This window comes from Equus quagga, chromosome 13 (genome assembly GCF_021613505.1).
Source record: "Equus quagga isolate Etosha38 chromosome 13, UCLA_HA_Equagga_1.0, whole genome shotgun sequence".
Lineage (NCBI taxonomy): Eukaryota > Metazoa > Chordata > Mammalia > Perissodactyla > Equidae > Equus > Equus quagga.
In genome coordinates, this window is record NC_060279.1 from 90552417 (window position 1) to 90567509 (window position 15093).

At 38.7% G+C, this 15093-nt stretch overlaps 1 protein-coding gene across 1 annotated transcript; it reads left to right on the forward strand.

Annotated features, from left to right (window-relative positions):
- Positions 1-233: 233 nt before the first annotated feature.
- LOC124250351 (sulfotransferase 2A1-like) lies at positions 234-15042 on the forward strand. Its single transcript, XM_046682154.1, has 5 exons — positions 234-243; positions 905-1113; positions 2920-3046; positions 10630-10724; positions 12162-15042. Exons 1-5 carry the CDS (start codon positions 234-236, stop codon positions 12417-12419), a joined length of 699 nt encoding a protein of 232 aa, XP_046538110.1. The 3' UTR covers positions 12420-15042.
- The last annotated feature ends 51 nt before the right edge of the window (positions 15043-15093 follow it).

A 15093-nucleotide genomic window follows, 5' to 3' on the forward strand; every position in this document is an offset into this window, starting at 1 on the left:
CATTTCACAATGTCTACATACATCAAATTATCGCATGATGCACTTTAAATCTATAAAATTTTTTTTGACAGTTATACCTCAATAAAACTGGGGAGGGATGAACAAACACAGCTATCCGAGCCAAAAAAAAAAAAAAAATCCAAAAAGCAGAAGAAATAGTGTTTCAATTGAGATGAAACAATGAATGTGAAACTATTTAGTGTAAAGGAATAGTTTCAGGTAAAGGTATCAGCATGGACAATGGTCAGGAACTGGAAGAGAATCTAGAAAATTCAAGGGATTGGAAGGATGTGGATCATATTTCTATGAGAGGAGGGGCATAGACGGGGTGCAAAGTGGGCAAGCACTGAGGCTGAAGACATTGGAAGCCTCCTGGTGGTGAAAAGCCAAGGGCAGTGGGAAAAGGTTAAAAGGATTTAAACAAATAGCCAAAAGGGAGAAGCAACCCAAATGCCCATTGACAGATGAATGGATAGACAAAATGTAGTGTAAACACATAATAGAATATTTTCCAACCTTAGAAAAGACTGAAGTTCTAATACACAAAACAACGTGGGTGAACTGTAAGGACATTGCGCTGAGTGAAATAAGCCCATCACAGAAGGACAAATATGGCATGATTTCACTTTGATGAAGTATCCAGAGTAATCAACTTATTAAATCAGAAAATGGAATGTTGGTTGCCAGGGAGTGGAGGGAGGGGAAACTGGAGATTTGTTGTTGAGTGGGGACAGAGTTTCAGTTCTTCAAGATGGTTGCACAACAATGGGAATTTACTTCACACTGCTGAACTGCGCACTTGAAAATGGTTAAGATGGTACACTTTATGTTGTGTATGTTTTATCTCAAGTTTTTAAAAAGTCAGATTAAAATGAGTTACCATCATTTTTCCCTCTTTATCCAGGAACAAACTGGTTGATTGAAATTGTCTGCCTGATTTTCTCCAAGGGGGATCCCAAGTGGATCCAATCTGTGCCCATTTGGGACCGCTCACCCTGGGTAGAGACTGAGGATGGGTATAATGCACTAAAGGATAAAGAAGGCCCCTTCCTCATCAGCACCCACCTCCCCATCCAGCTCATCCCCAAGTCTCTCTTCAATTCCAAGGCCAAGGTCAGTGCTCAAAGGTCAAGATACGTTTGATCAATGCTTTCCAAACTCTAAAGTGCCTGGGAATCCCCTGGAGATCTGGTTGAAAGGCAGCCTCCTTCAGTAGATCTGGGGTGGGCCTGAGATTCTGCATTGGATGTTCCAGGGTCCATACTTGAGTACAAGGGTGTGGACCCCTCCACAGGTTATACCGCCCAGATCTAAGCTAAAGGAAAAGTGAAATGATACTGCCAGAATCATAGAAAATGACATTTACAACCCAATCAGAATTAATAACTGTGTTATATACAGGATAATCCCACTCTGTGGCTCTAAAAAGTAATTGGCCAATATTAATTAAGTAACTGCCTTCCACCACTTGGGTAGAAGCACCAGGATAGAGCTGCCCGAAGGGGAAGCAGCCCATTTATAAATCAATGCCTAAGTCCAGGGAGATTGTTCTGGCATCGTGTCTGGTTTTTCTAACCACTATTTTGTCCTATATAGAGCTGTCTGTTTACCCCAGCAGCCACAGGAATCTTTCATGGTGCTGACAGGAGGGACCACGGACATCCAGGATCTAGCATATGTCATATTGTTTTAAGAAACATACTTCCTAGAACGTGTTCATTGCTTTGTGATTTTTTAAAGAAAATTTATGCTTAAATTATATTGCGAAGCTTAGAATAATACTCTCTTTTCTTGCAAATTTCACAATGTGTTGCAGCACAGTGAAGTTTGTTTCACTTCCCAAGCTTGCTTATAATACACTCATTTATCTTGTCTTATGGGTGTTTGTTAAATCCCTGCGTGGGGAAACTGAGGCCTAGAGAGAGCTGGGGCCCAGAATACTGTCACTAAGAAAGTTGTTGAGGAACCCAGATTGTAAGTCAGATGTTCAAATGCCATGTGCTCTTGCATGTGTGTGTCCATGTCTGTGCACTAAATGTAAGTATTAGCTTGTCGATCTTTACATATGTACACAACTAGGTTAACTCCTTGCAGGACATTTATTCCTGTCAAGAAAGTCCATAAAATATTTGGCCCATGAGACATTTAGTCCATGACCAAAGGTTCTTGCTATTTATTCCTGTCCAAAACATCCATGAGCATATTTGGTCTATGCTCAGTGCTTCGGGGCAGGACCAAATTTCAAGGACCTTCGGGTGTGTTGACCCAGTTTCTCCATGGACAGTATGAACAGGATCAGATATGACCACATATCAAGGACTTTGTTGTGGACCCCATGTCTTATGGACACTTGCATGGGACTGAATATGTGCTAATCTGGTAACTACCTTCCAGATATAGATTTAGAACATTTCCATTCCCACAGGAAATTACCTCATGCGCCTCCCCAATCAATGCCCACCCACAGAAGTGACCACTCCCCTGACTTTGAACTCTTTAGATTATTTTTGCTAGTTCTTGCACTTCATATGAAAAGACTTATACCATAAGGTCTGCTGTGTATCTATGAATATAGCACAGTTTATTAATCATCTCCTAGTAGTAATCTTTAAACTATACTCCAGAAATATAATAGCACTCACCTTTTCAAACCTTCACTTGCCTCCTATTCTGAGTAGACTATGATATCCAAGACAACGCTATCCTCTTCCACTGTTGTATTCTTACTATTACTCCAGTGACTGGTTCATAGGAAATTAAAAATCTACATTTGGTTAGTGAATACAATAACCAACTTGTTAACGAATGCATTGATACTTAGGCATTTTCTAAGAATTGGTTTTTCTCCATTTTTATGAAGATCAAGAAGGATGGGAAATGGCTGTGTTAATTTCTTGTTATTCTATTTTTCTCTTTCAGGTGATTTATCTCATCAGAAATCCCAGAGTTGTTCTTGTTTCTGGTTATTTTTTCTGGAGTATTTCAACCTTTGTTAAGAAACCAGAGTCACTGGAACAATATTTTGAATGGTTCATCAAAGGAAATGGTGAGTGAATGCAAAATATGGAAGCTGGGGGATTGTCAGAGGCCTTTAACAGACCTCACTTTACACCCAACCTGAGATCTCTACATCTTACCATCCTGAGGCTGTAAAGCTCCATCACCACTGGATCCCAAATTTTTAAAGTGCACATTCTCTCCCAAACAGCAGCAGAACCCCAGCCAGCCTTGCAGCTTGCCCCGTCATAAACCATCCTAGGTATGTTCTGAGTCTCCAGGGCCTGTCTAATACTAACAGAGAGCAGTCATATTCTTCTCTTCTCTCCCAACTTGTGACTTTCTGAAACACAGCTTTTCCTTGGCTTCCTGGACAGCACAATCCTCGCTTTCCACCATTTTTTAGATGCATCTTTCTAAAACTGCCTTAATCCTCTTCTCCAATCTGTCTCAAAAATGTTGGCATTGGGATGGCCCTGTGTCCTAGTGGTTAAGTCTGGTGAGCTCTGCTTCAGCAGCCCAGGTCCAGTTCCAGGCGCAGAATTATACCACTGATTGGCAGCCATGCTGCAGCGCTGACCACATACAAAACAGAGGAAGGTTGGCACAGATGATAGCTCAGGGCAAAACAACAACAACAACAAAAAAGATACGTGTGCATTACTCTAGGATCTCTATACATTTAATCATGCAGAGTTTCTAGACATTCTCAGATATTTGAAATTTTGCAGTTTTTCTGTAAACTATGTGATGAGTGTCTTATCATAGCTGTGATATGGCTCCTTAGCTTGAGCTGTGTTTCTCTAACAGCCCATAGACATCGTCACTGGAGAGAGCCATGGAGACCTCCAGCTCAGTGTCTTCAAAACTGAACACATTTCCCCCATATCTCAAACTGTTCCCACTGCAGGTTGATCTTAGGAAAGAAATAAAACCACCCCGCACTCAACACCAGTATGATTCTGACATCTTGCAAGTGTCATCTGTTTGCCATCCCACTCTCCCATACTCCTCACCACTTTCCTTTATGTATTTATTATCCAAATCCCATGACCTTGGTTATTATCTTTCTTCTGGTCTCTGCTGAAATGTCTCTGTATTTGTGGCAGTCTTCCTTTTCAACACTACATATAAGAGCATCCTCCCTGTCTCTATTATCTTCTCTCTTTTTGTTCTTAGCACTCATCATCAATGAGTATGTATTCTATTTAGTTTTTTTGTTGCATGTGTCTCCCAACTAAAACATAAGCTTTTGGAGTTGTTCATTCTTGCCATCAGGTTCTAGAGTGGTGCTCGCCACATAATAGCAGCTAATACACCTTTGCTAAATAAGGAATGTTTACTTGCCACCCCTTCCATTGGTGCTGTATTAATCAGAGCCACTGTTACTTTTCACCTGGATTCATGTAACAGACTCGTTGTTGGTGTCCACACCTCATGCTCTTTGACCCTTTGGGCTATGTTGCAATCACCTGTTAGACATTGAACGATTCATCTTTCCCGAATTGTTTGCCCTCAGCATGAAGTCCAACTGGCAGTGCAAAGACCGGCAGTTGTAGCTCTCATTGAGCTGATCCTGGCTGAACTCTTCAGTCCTCCGTCCTGCTTTCCTTCGGTTTACTCTTTCAGAAAAAAAGGCAACAGTGAAATCCTGTGGTGGAAGCCCGGACATGAAGAAAACAACTCCCTCATCGATGTTACATTGGATCTTGCAATTTGGTGCGTAGAGTAGTCTGAATTGTGCTTCCACTGTCACCAGGAATCCAGGAAAGTCCAAGCAATATTGGTGGGTGATGATGACATATCCTGTAAACCTCACCACTGCCTCAATATCTTGCTTTCTGTCCCTTAACACTCACACAGAGGCCTCATCTTATCCAGTCAAGAACCACCAACACTGAAATCTTTTTTGTTATCAACTAATATCTATATCCTGACTTTTCTGCAGCCCTGTAGAAGGTCAGTCCAAACTCTTTCCCCATACCAATGAAGAAAGCCTGGGAATTTAAGTCCCAGGAAATATTGTCCTTAGACCCAAGCAACAGGAGACCCTGCTCTGGACCTGAATCTTAGAGCCGAGCTCTGGATCATACACGTTAACCAAGCGTTAGGGGGTCCCCTGCTCTGGACACATTGCCTTCCCAGCAAGGTAAATTCTATAGGATTCCTAGAGCTTGCAACCCTTTCATCACCCATGCTCTGGGAACCTTGAACCCTAGAATTTGCTATGCAAAAGCCCCCACGCATGTTCTCATTGCTTGTGTGGTCCTCTCCTCTCCTCTGGGTCCTATCTGTCAAAGCATCATGAGTGCTACTAGATTAGGCTTAGCCAAGGGGACAATCAAAATGAACGAACCACAATTGCTGTTTGCAAGCATCACCAATGCCATTAGTTATTGGTGAATTCTTCCCCTAACACTTTGTACGTCCAAAGTTAGAAATTAAATGAGGTGTTTCAGCTTTAAGTCTGTTCAGAATAATGCTTCTCTGGCACACATGTGCGTGACTTTCTTTGTGGTTTATACACCTGAGTGCAGAACTGCTAAGGCATAGCAAATATGAATTTTCAATTAAAAAAAATAATATCAAACTATTTTCCAGAGTGGTTGTGTCAACTTATACTCCCAGAAAGAGCCTATGAGTGTTCCTGTGACTTTGTATCCTCAGTGACTCTTGTTATTGTCGTTATTTTTGTGATTGTCATTATAGGAATTTTACAGAATAATTAGTGGAGAACTGGCATATTTTACTTTGTTTATCTCTTCATTTATAGACATTGTTTATCCCTCCTTTTATCTAAAGGTCTTTTAACGACTTACTGGTTTCTTATAATATTTTTCTGTAATGAGCTTGGAACTCTTTTTGAGATCTATTTCATTTCTTCTACATTAATGACATCTTAAAATTACATTTTCCGGTTGTTTGTGCCTGATTTGGGGATGTCACTGATTTTGAGTATTGATTCAGTATTTGCCAATCTGAATGTAGGTTATCTTTGAGTTTCCATGAAGTACAAATGTAACCTTTAAGTAATGACTATTATCTTCCTTTCTAATACACATATGTTGTCTTTATTTTTTCCTCTCTTATCTCATTGGCCAGGGCTCTGGGACAATGCTGAATAGAAGTGATGATAGTGGTAATATCTACCTTGTTCTTAATTTTAAAGACAATTATTTTAAAATGTTATATTTTGGGACCGGCCTGGTGGCATAGTGGTTAACTTCACACACTCCACTTTGGCAGCCGGCTATTCATAGGTTCAGATCTCAGGCACGGACCTACACACCGCTCATCCAGCCATGCTGTGGCAGCATCCCACATAGAAACAGAGGAAGATTGGCACAGATGTTAGCCCAGCGACAATCTTCCTTAATCAGCAAGAGGAATATTGGCAATAGATGTTAGCTCAGGGCAAATATTCCTCACCAAATAAATAAAATGTTATGTTTTAACGCCATTGAGAAATATAACTGTATATATTTAAAAGTGATTATTTGATATGCCTATGTATTGTGTGATGATTACCAAGAATGAGATAATTAACACATCCATCACCTCACATAGTTAAATCTTTGTGTTTTTGTGTGATGAGACTGCTTAAATCTACTCTCAGCAACTTACAAGGACATAATACCAAGTTAACTATAGTTACCACACTATACTGAGGACCATCAGAAATTTTTCTTCTTATAACTGAAAATTGGTAGCCTTGCACCTTTCTCTCTCCATTTCCGTCTCCCCACATCTCCTGGCAACCACCATTCTATTCTCTGTTTCTAGGAAATCTGCTTTTTTTGTATTATGCATATAAGTGGTACTATATAGTATTTGTCTTTCTCTGTCTGACTTATTTCAAGTAGCATCATGCCTCCCAGGTTTATCCATGTTGTCACAAATCATTTTTATATCTGAATAATATTCCTATACATATATATGTCATAATCATTATCCATTCATCCACTGAAGTACCTTTAATTTGTTTCCATTTGTTAATTATTGGAAATAATGCTGAAATGAACATAGATGTGCAGATGTATCTTCAAGATACTGATTTCAATCCTTCAGATTTATACCCAGGAGTGGGATGGCAGGATCAATGGTAGTTCTATTTTCAAACTTTTGAGGACCCTCACACTGTTTTCCTAATGGCTGTACCACGTTACATTCCCACCACCAGGGTATAAAGGATTCCCATTTCTCCAAATCTTCACCAATATTTATTTATTGTCCTTTTGATAACAGCCATTGTAACAAATGTGCTGTGAAATCTCACTGTGGCTTTGATTTACCTTTCCTTGATAATTAGTGACATTGAGCACGTTTTTCTATACCTACAAGACATTTGTGTGTCTTCTTTGGAAGAACATCTATTCAGGTCCTTGCCCTTTTTTTAACTGGAGTATTTGACTTTGCTATTGAGTTGTATGTGTTCTTTATATTTTGGCGATTAACTTCTTATCAGATGTATGGTTTGCAACTATTTTTCCCCATTCTGTAGGTTGTCTTTTCAAATTACTGATTGTTTCCATTGCTGTGCAAAAGCTTTTTAGTTTAATGTAGTCACACTTGTTTATTTCAGCTTTTGTTGCCTGTGCTTTTGGTGTTTCATCCAAGAAATCATTGCCAATCCAATGTCAAGGGTCTTTTCCCTGTGTTTTCTCCTAGGAGTTGTATGATTTCAGGTCTTACATTTCAGTCTTTGATCCATTTGAAGTCAATTTTTGTGAGTGGTGCAAAATAGGGGCCCAGGTTCATTCTTTTTCATGTGGATATCCAGTTTTCTGAACAACATTAATTGAAGAAACTATTCTTTCCCCATTGTGTGTTCTTGGTGCCCTCGTCAAAAATTGGTTGATTATATATGTGTGGGTTTACGTCTGGACTCTCTATTCTGTTCTGCTGGTCTATGTGCCTCTTTTTGATGCCAGTACCATGCTGTTTTGATTACTATAGCTTTGTAATAATGCTTGAAATCAGGGAGCGTGATGCCGCCAGCTTCGTTCTTCTTAAGGTTGCTTGGTCTATTCAGGGTCTTTGGTGATTTCATGTAAATTTAGGAAATTTTCTACTTCCAAAAAGATACCATTACAATTTTTATAAAAATTGAATTGAATCTGTAGATTACTTTGGATACAATGAACATTTTCACAGTATTAACACTTCCAACCCAAAAACACAAGATATCTTTCCATTAATTTGTGTCTTCTCAATTTCTTTCATCAATGTCTTATAGCTTTCAGTATGTAAGTCTTTCACCTCCTTGGTTAAGTTGTTCCAAAGTATTTTATTCCTTTTGATGTGATTGTAAATGGGATTGCTTTCTTAATTTCTCTTTCAAGTGCTTCCTTGTTAGTGAATAGATACACAACTGTTTTCTGTAAGTTGATTTTGTTTCTTAGAACTTTACTAAATTCAGTTATTAGTTCTACCAGGTTTTGAGGAGAGTCTTTAGGATTTTTTTATAGATAAGATCATGTCATCTGAAAATAAAGATAATTTTGCTTCTTCCTTTCTGATTTGGACTTTTTCTCTCCTAATTGATGTGGCTAGGATTTGTAGAACATATTGAATAGAAATGGTGAGAGGGGACATCCTTGTCTTTTTCCTGATCTTAGAGAAAATTCTTTTAACTTTTCACCATTGAGTATAGCATTAGCGACGGACTTCTCCTATATGACCTTTATCATGATGAGCAACGTTCTTCTTATACCTGATTTATTGAGAGTTTTTATCATGAGAATGTTGATTATTGTCAAATGCTTTTTCTGTATTTACTGGAATTCTTATATGATTTTAATCCTTCATTCTGTTAATGTGGTGTATCACATTAATGATTAGCATATATTGAAACATCCTTGCATCCCATGGTGTCTGATCATATTAATGTAATTAAATGCAGCTTGCTAACATTTTGTTGAAGATTTTTGCATCTATATTCATCAGGAATATTGGTCTGTGGTTTTCTTTTCTTATACTCTCCTTCTCTGGCTTTGGTAGTAGGGTAATGCTGGCTTCATAAAATGAGTTTTGGAGTGTTCTCCCCTCTTCAATGTTATCAAAGTTTAAAGGAATTGGTTTTAATTCTTTTAAAAATATTTGCTAGAATTTACCAGGAAATCATCTGGTCCTAGGCTTTTCTTTGTTGGGAGATTTTTGATTTCTGATTCAATCTCATTACCTGTTATTGGACTATTCAGATTTCCTATTCCTTCATGATTCAGTCTTTCTGGTTGTATGTTTCTAGGAATTTATCCATTTCTTGTAGGTTATCCAAATTGTTACTGTATAATTTTTCATAGTAGTCTTTTATGATCCTTTGTATTTCTGTGGCAACAGCTGCATTGACTATCCTGTAATCTTTTATTTATTGGAGACTGTTCTGTTTTTTCTTAGTCTAGCTAAAGTTTGGTCGATTTTATCTTTTTAAAAAACTACCTCTTAATTTTGTTAATCTCTCCTGTTGTTTCTTGTGTCCATTTCATTTTTTTCTCTTTGTGATCTTTGCTATTTCCTTCCTCTGCTAAATTTGAGCTTAGTATGTTCTTCTCATTCTTGTTCCTTGAGATGTGAATTTGAATTTTGTATCTGAGATCTTTTTTCCTTAATGTACACATGTATATCTATAATATTCCCTCTTAAAACTACTTTTGCTGCAACCCGTAAGTTTTGATATGTTGTGCTTCCATTTTTCTTTGTTTCATGGTGTTTTTTTATTTCTGTTTTAATTTCCTCTGACTCAATGGCTGTTCTTTCCTCCAGGACTCACTTTATTTACTCATAAAGTCTAACTTAGACTAGTTCTCTCATGACAAAAGTGGTAAATCCTCTCAGCATTTTGTCTGAAAATGTCTTTCTTTTATGCTCATTCTTGAAAGATAGCATCACTAGGTAGAATTCTCAGTTGATAATAAACTTCCTGCTAGACTTTGGAGTTGAAAAAGCCTCAGGGATGGGAGACAGACATTAAAAATTATAAAAGAGTTAGTATATTGGAGATAGATTGAGAAGACTTGTCTCAGAAGAATATAATGTAAAATATAGAGAAAAACAATTTTCAAGAAAACATGCCTGACACTTCCTGAATGGATACAATCTCAGTTTAAAAAACCACACCTAACCTCACAAAGAATTATTACAAATTAATCTTTGCCTAGTCTCTAGGAAAACTGTAGTAGAAAAAAGGAGAAGAATCTGAAATCAGAGGAAAGATAGATGATATCCAATGGAACAATAATTACAACAGCAACATGAAGGGAAGAAGACGGAAAAATATCTTTAAGGGCTGTGGAAAAGACACATCAAGCAAATTTATAAACACTAAAAAGATTAGAGGCAGCAAGAATACCATTCTTAAGGCCACATGGCTCTCTAGACAGGATTTTCTTAGAGACCCTTGAAAACTGGTACAGAGCCTGCTCCAAAGGAACAAGGCTTATTTCAGGGTAAATGCATGATGTTGGATAATAGTTTTACATCTTTACTCTCATTCATTCAGCAAACAGTTAGGACAGGCCTAAATGTGCCAGACATTGTGCTATTAACTGTGCCCAAAGAGTGAACATAATAGATGGATTTTTGCTTTCATAGAGCTTGTAAAATACCTCTTCTTCCTACCTCCCCAATATGTAGTGGTATATGGATCCTGGTTTGATCACATTCATGGCTGGATGTCCATGAAAGGGAAGGAGAACTTCCTGATAGTGAGTTATGAAGAGCTGAAACAGGTAACTGTGGTCCTTATGGTTAGCATGCAACCTCACAACCTCTCACCATCATCTTCTCTCCTCTAACTTCCCTCCATTACTCTGTGTCTCTATTATACCTTCTCAATCAAAGTTTAGCCTTGCAAAAGGTCATTAGGAGTTAGAACAGCTCCCTGTCTTCATTGCCCTGCGTCTGGTTGACACTGCAGAACCTCCATACTCTCTTTCTCCATATGTTCTGCTTTGTTTCATCTTACAGCATTTAAAGGTGTTTTTCCAGATGCACAATGGCTTGTGCTCACACTGGCAATGGTTCTAAAGTTTCGAGGTGTAGGACGCAAGATGCTGCTGATAACCTAGTGCTGGGAGGGGATTGAAGAAGAAGATAGGTTCAGGTGAGAAAAGTGTCATTCCAGAGATATGTCCAACTGCCTGACACCCAAGATTTACTGATAGAAGGAACTAAGTCATGAGATCAGTCTGTGTAATTATTCTGACAGGTCAAGTACTAGATTGAACAGTGATGGGCAGGAGAAGCAGTCAGATGATGCTCGAAACCAGGAAGGCGTATTAAACCATTGGAAGAAGAACTCTACCCATTAATGGTGTCCCAGAGAAAATGAAAAATAATGTAAACACAGGGTTTTGCTTCTGAGAAAAAATTATTTCCCATCCTCTTCCTCCGGCTACTTTTGTCCAATCCTCTGTGACCTCCACGTGAATTTCATTTTCATCAAGAAGCCTTCTGTAACAAGTTTAACTCCCTCAGGTACATTACACTTCAGTAATTATGCTTTCAAGCCACAAAATAAACCTGTATTGGAGTAATTTCTACAGTTATGTGTCTTCTGCTTAGATCATTATGAGGGCTAATGGGATAAAGAAACATTTTAAAGCATTATATCTCTAAGAAGAAGGTCTATGACTCAAAGCAAAGCTTTTCTGGTTATAAATCATTGCTTTTAATAATCTCCAAGGATCATGAGTCAAGTACTAATTACTGAGATGATATTGTGAAACTCTGTGTTATTCAAATGTTAGTTATGTAAAACGGTAAGAATTGATGGCACGGCCAGGATTTGAAGTCAATCCCATTGATCTTTGTCAAATTCTCCCCGAACCTCTCCTCAGTTAATCCTGATCATAATTGTCTAGAAGCCTTTCTGCAAGTCTCTTCAGAAAACTCAGGCCCTGTATTTAGTGTTAAGGCGTCCTGAAGCCAACTATACTGGGAAACCATGTGGATCCTGCATCGTTCTACCCTTGGTGCTCCTTCCTCTTTAAGTTTTCCCTTACTTCCTCCTAGTCACAACCAACCAATAGCTTCTTGCTTCTTAGATTGTTCCTGTCTTTCACCCCTGCCCCTTCTCCTCACATTGTTGTTTCTTCCTTCTCACCTCCTTTTCTATGTTCTCTCCCTTTCATGTCCTCTTTCTTTTTTTTTTTTTTTTCTTCTAGGACACCAGAAGCATCGTAGAGAAGATCTGCCAATTCCTGGGCAAGAAATTAGAACCAGAAGAACTGAACTCACTCCTCAAGAATAGCTCCTTTCAGGTCATGAAAGAAAACAAGATGTCCAATTATTCCCTCCTGCGTGGTCAGACTTTAGATGAGAAGAAAGGATCAATTATGAGAAAAGGTAGTAAGAAAATGCTGTGCCTTCCCAATATATCAGAATATGTGGCGGACATACTGGTGATAACAGCAGGGCACTAACAGGTGGGACTAGGCAGTGTTTGAATTCATCAAGTCTAGTTGTTCACCATTCAGAGAGCTCCTCATGTGCCCTTATCACAAAGTCTCTTTTCACAGCATTGATGTGGGCTTCAGGCACTTGGAGGACGTTGACTAGGCTGCAGTGGTCATCTGACTTTTGAGAGGTCATTCAGATTCTCTCTCCTCAGAATTTGACATGGGGCATATTCATTCCACAAACACTGACCAGGCTAATTCACTACTCCCGCCAACTTGCCAGCTGGGATTGACCTGGGAAGTGAGGGCAGGATTGGAGATGGTCATGTTGGTGTTACCCCACTGGTGATTTAGCACAGAGAACTATCCTGAACAAAGAACTATATAAAGAATGAGTCAACTGAGGAAAAGAGAGGATAGACTTTTCACTTAGCTGAGAGCCTGTCTTGCTATCAGACGATATCAGACCCTCTGTGAGGAAAGATTAATGGTGTCCGTATCCTTGGGCACAAGATGAATGAAGAGTGTCTACTGAATGGAATAGGAGCTTAATTTCCCAGAACGCCATAGTTCAAATACATCCAGGATGGTGATTCATGGAAGGAAGAAATTAAATTACTCAAAAGACCTCAATCAGGAGGCAGTTGCCACCGAGGGCAGGGGGGTTGGTTGGCCCCTCCACCCCAGTCGGCCAGGAGATCAGACCATCAACACCAAGAGGCTCGTTTTTGACACTTAAAATCTCATGGAAGTTGTCTTGCTAGGGTTTGGAATTGCTTGGCACCTGTGATCTCTTTCTGCTTTCTGAGTTCTCCCTATTGGAACTGGAATATATATCCTATGCTCCTCCTACCATTGTATTTTGGAAGTAGGTAATTTGTTTGTTTCCCAGGTTCACAGCTGGAGAAGAATCTTGCCTCAGGATGAATCCTACCTCGATTCTGACCCATGCCTGATTTACATGATATTTAGCTGACTTTTGGGCTTAAAGTCGACATTAGAATGGGTTTGGACTTCCAGGCAGTTGGGATCCGTGGACGTATTTTACGTGTGAAAAGGACATGAATTGGTGTGTGGGGGCCAAAAGAAGAAGTATTATAGCCTGAATTATGTTTCCTCAAAATTCACATGTTGATTTCCTAATGCCTTGTTCCTCAGAATGTAACTGTATTTGGCAATAAGGTCTTTAACAATGTGATTAAGTCAAGGTGAGGTCTATAGGTTCCCCCTATTCCATAAAATGGTGTCTTTATAAGAAGAGAAAATTGGGACACAGGAACATGCTCACACAAAGAGAAGATCCTGTGAAGACAGCCATCTACATGCCAAGGAGAGAAGCCTGCAGAAGAAACCAACGCTGCTGACACCTGGATCCTGGACTTCTAAGCTCCAGATTGTGAGAAGATAAATTTGTGTCATTTATAAAATAATATCTCTAGCAATCCTGGCCTTTGACGCTTTACTAAACTTGAAGTAAACTGAATACCTAGCATAGAGAGATTGTCTATTCTTAGGTTTCCTTTTATGCATCAGGGTTTGGCAGATTTTAAATTTTATATTTATGTACAATGCTTGTGAGAAATTGCTAAAAGGACAAAAGATGGTTGTTTAAGAGAGAAAGGCAATGGGAATTAACAACATAGATTTTTGGTAGGGATAAAATAGAGCGGATGCAATCAAATTTGGTGCATAATTCAATGACTACACCTTCCATTTCTTTTTGTCTAGGATGACTCCTCTGAAGGCAACCATACTGGATTTTAACCTTTCCAAATTACTCATGGATTTATTATATACCATAGAGAGTTGGGAGGAATAGATACAGTAATGATAAGAACAGTTAAAGCTACAGTGTGATTATTATTGCTAAGCTGATGGTCTGACTCCACACGTGGCTTGTAATTGAGTCATCATGACAATCTCATGGGCTACTATTTTCCTCAGAAAAGTATAATAACTGATGTAGCTAGTAAGACACAAATCCCTTTGATAGACGATCTCTGATGCTGGAGACTAAACATAACTGCCATGGGTAGGACTTCAATATTCTAGGACCAAGGAGACTAAGAATGGTTGAGTGGGTGAAAGAAAGAAAAAGAAAGCAAGAAAGAAAGGGATGGAAAGGAATAATATCCTGCTTCTGTGTCCCACATCTGATCTGTGTCCTTTCTTTCATCTGATAGGCACATACAGGCCAAAGATTAATTTTTAAATTACTTATATCAATTGTAATTCAATAATTTGTTATATAAATTATGACATAATGAAAAACCATATAAAATATTGGCTGTCTTTGGTCAAGGGCTATTCTGTTCCACCTACTTTCACGATGTTTGGGGTACTTTCGTGCTCAGGAAACAAGAAAAAGACTTTTATTGTCCCTCAAGGGCTACACTTAGGAGAGTCCTGGATGTTGAAGTCGCCATTACTGGAGATCGATCTGATTTTTAGGTAAAAGCAATAGTCTTCCCTAATCGACTGTGGTTATTATTATCCTTGATGATTTTCATTCTAAAGGATGATGACTGACAGGGGTTAGACGTTCTATGACTTTTGTTGAACAGAAGGAAGAATTAATTTTAAAAACAATATAATAATTAATTAAAGAAGTGTGGTATAAAGTGTAATAAGCAACAAGCTGCTGACACTTTGGCCTCCCTGTTATGACATATCTAAACATATTACATGTCAGAATACG

What these genes read in the sequence shown, in the direction of transcription:
- LOC124250351 (XM_046682154.1), top strand. An exon ending in TCTTCAATTCCAAGGCCAAG is followed by an intron (nt 1,114 to 2,919) that starts GTCAGTGCTCAA and finishes TTTCTCTTTCAG; the next exon opens with GTGATTTATCTCATCAGAAA. An exon ending in ATGGTTCATCAAAGGAAATG is followed by an intron (nt 3,047 to 10,629) that starts GTGAGTGAATGC and finishes CCCAATATGTAG; the next exon opens with TGGTATATGGATCCTGGTTT.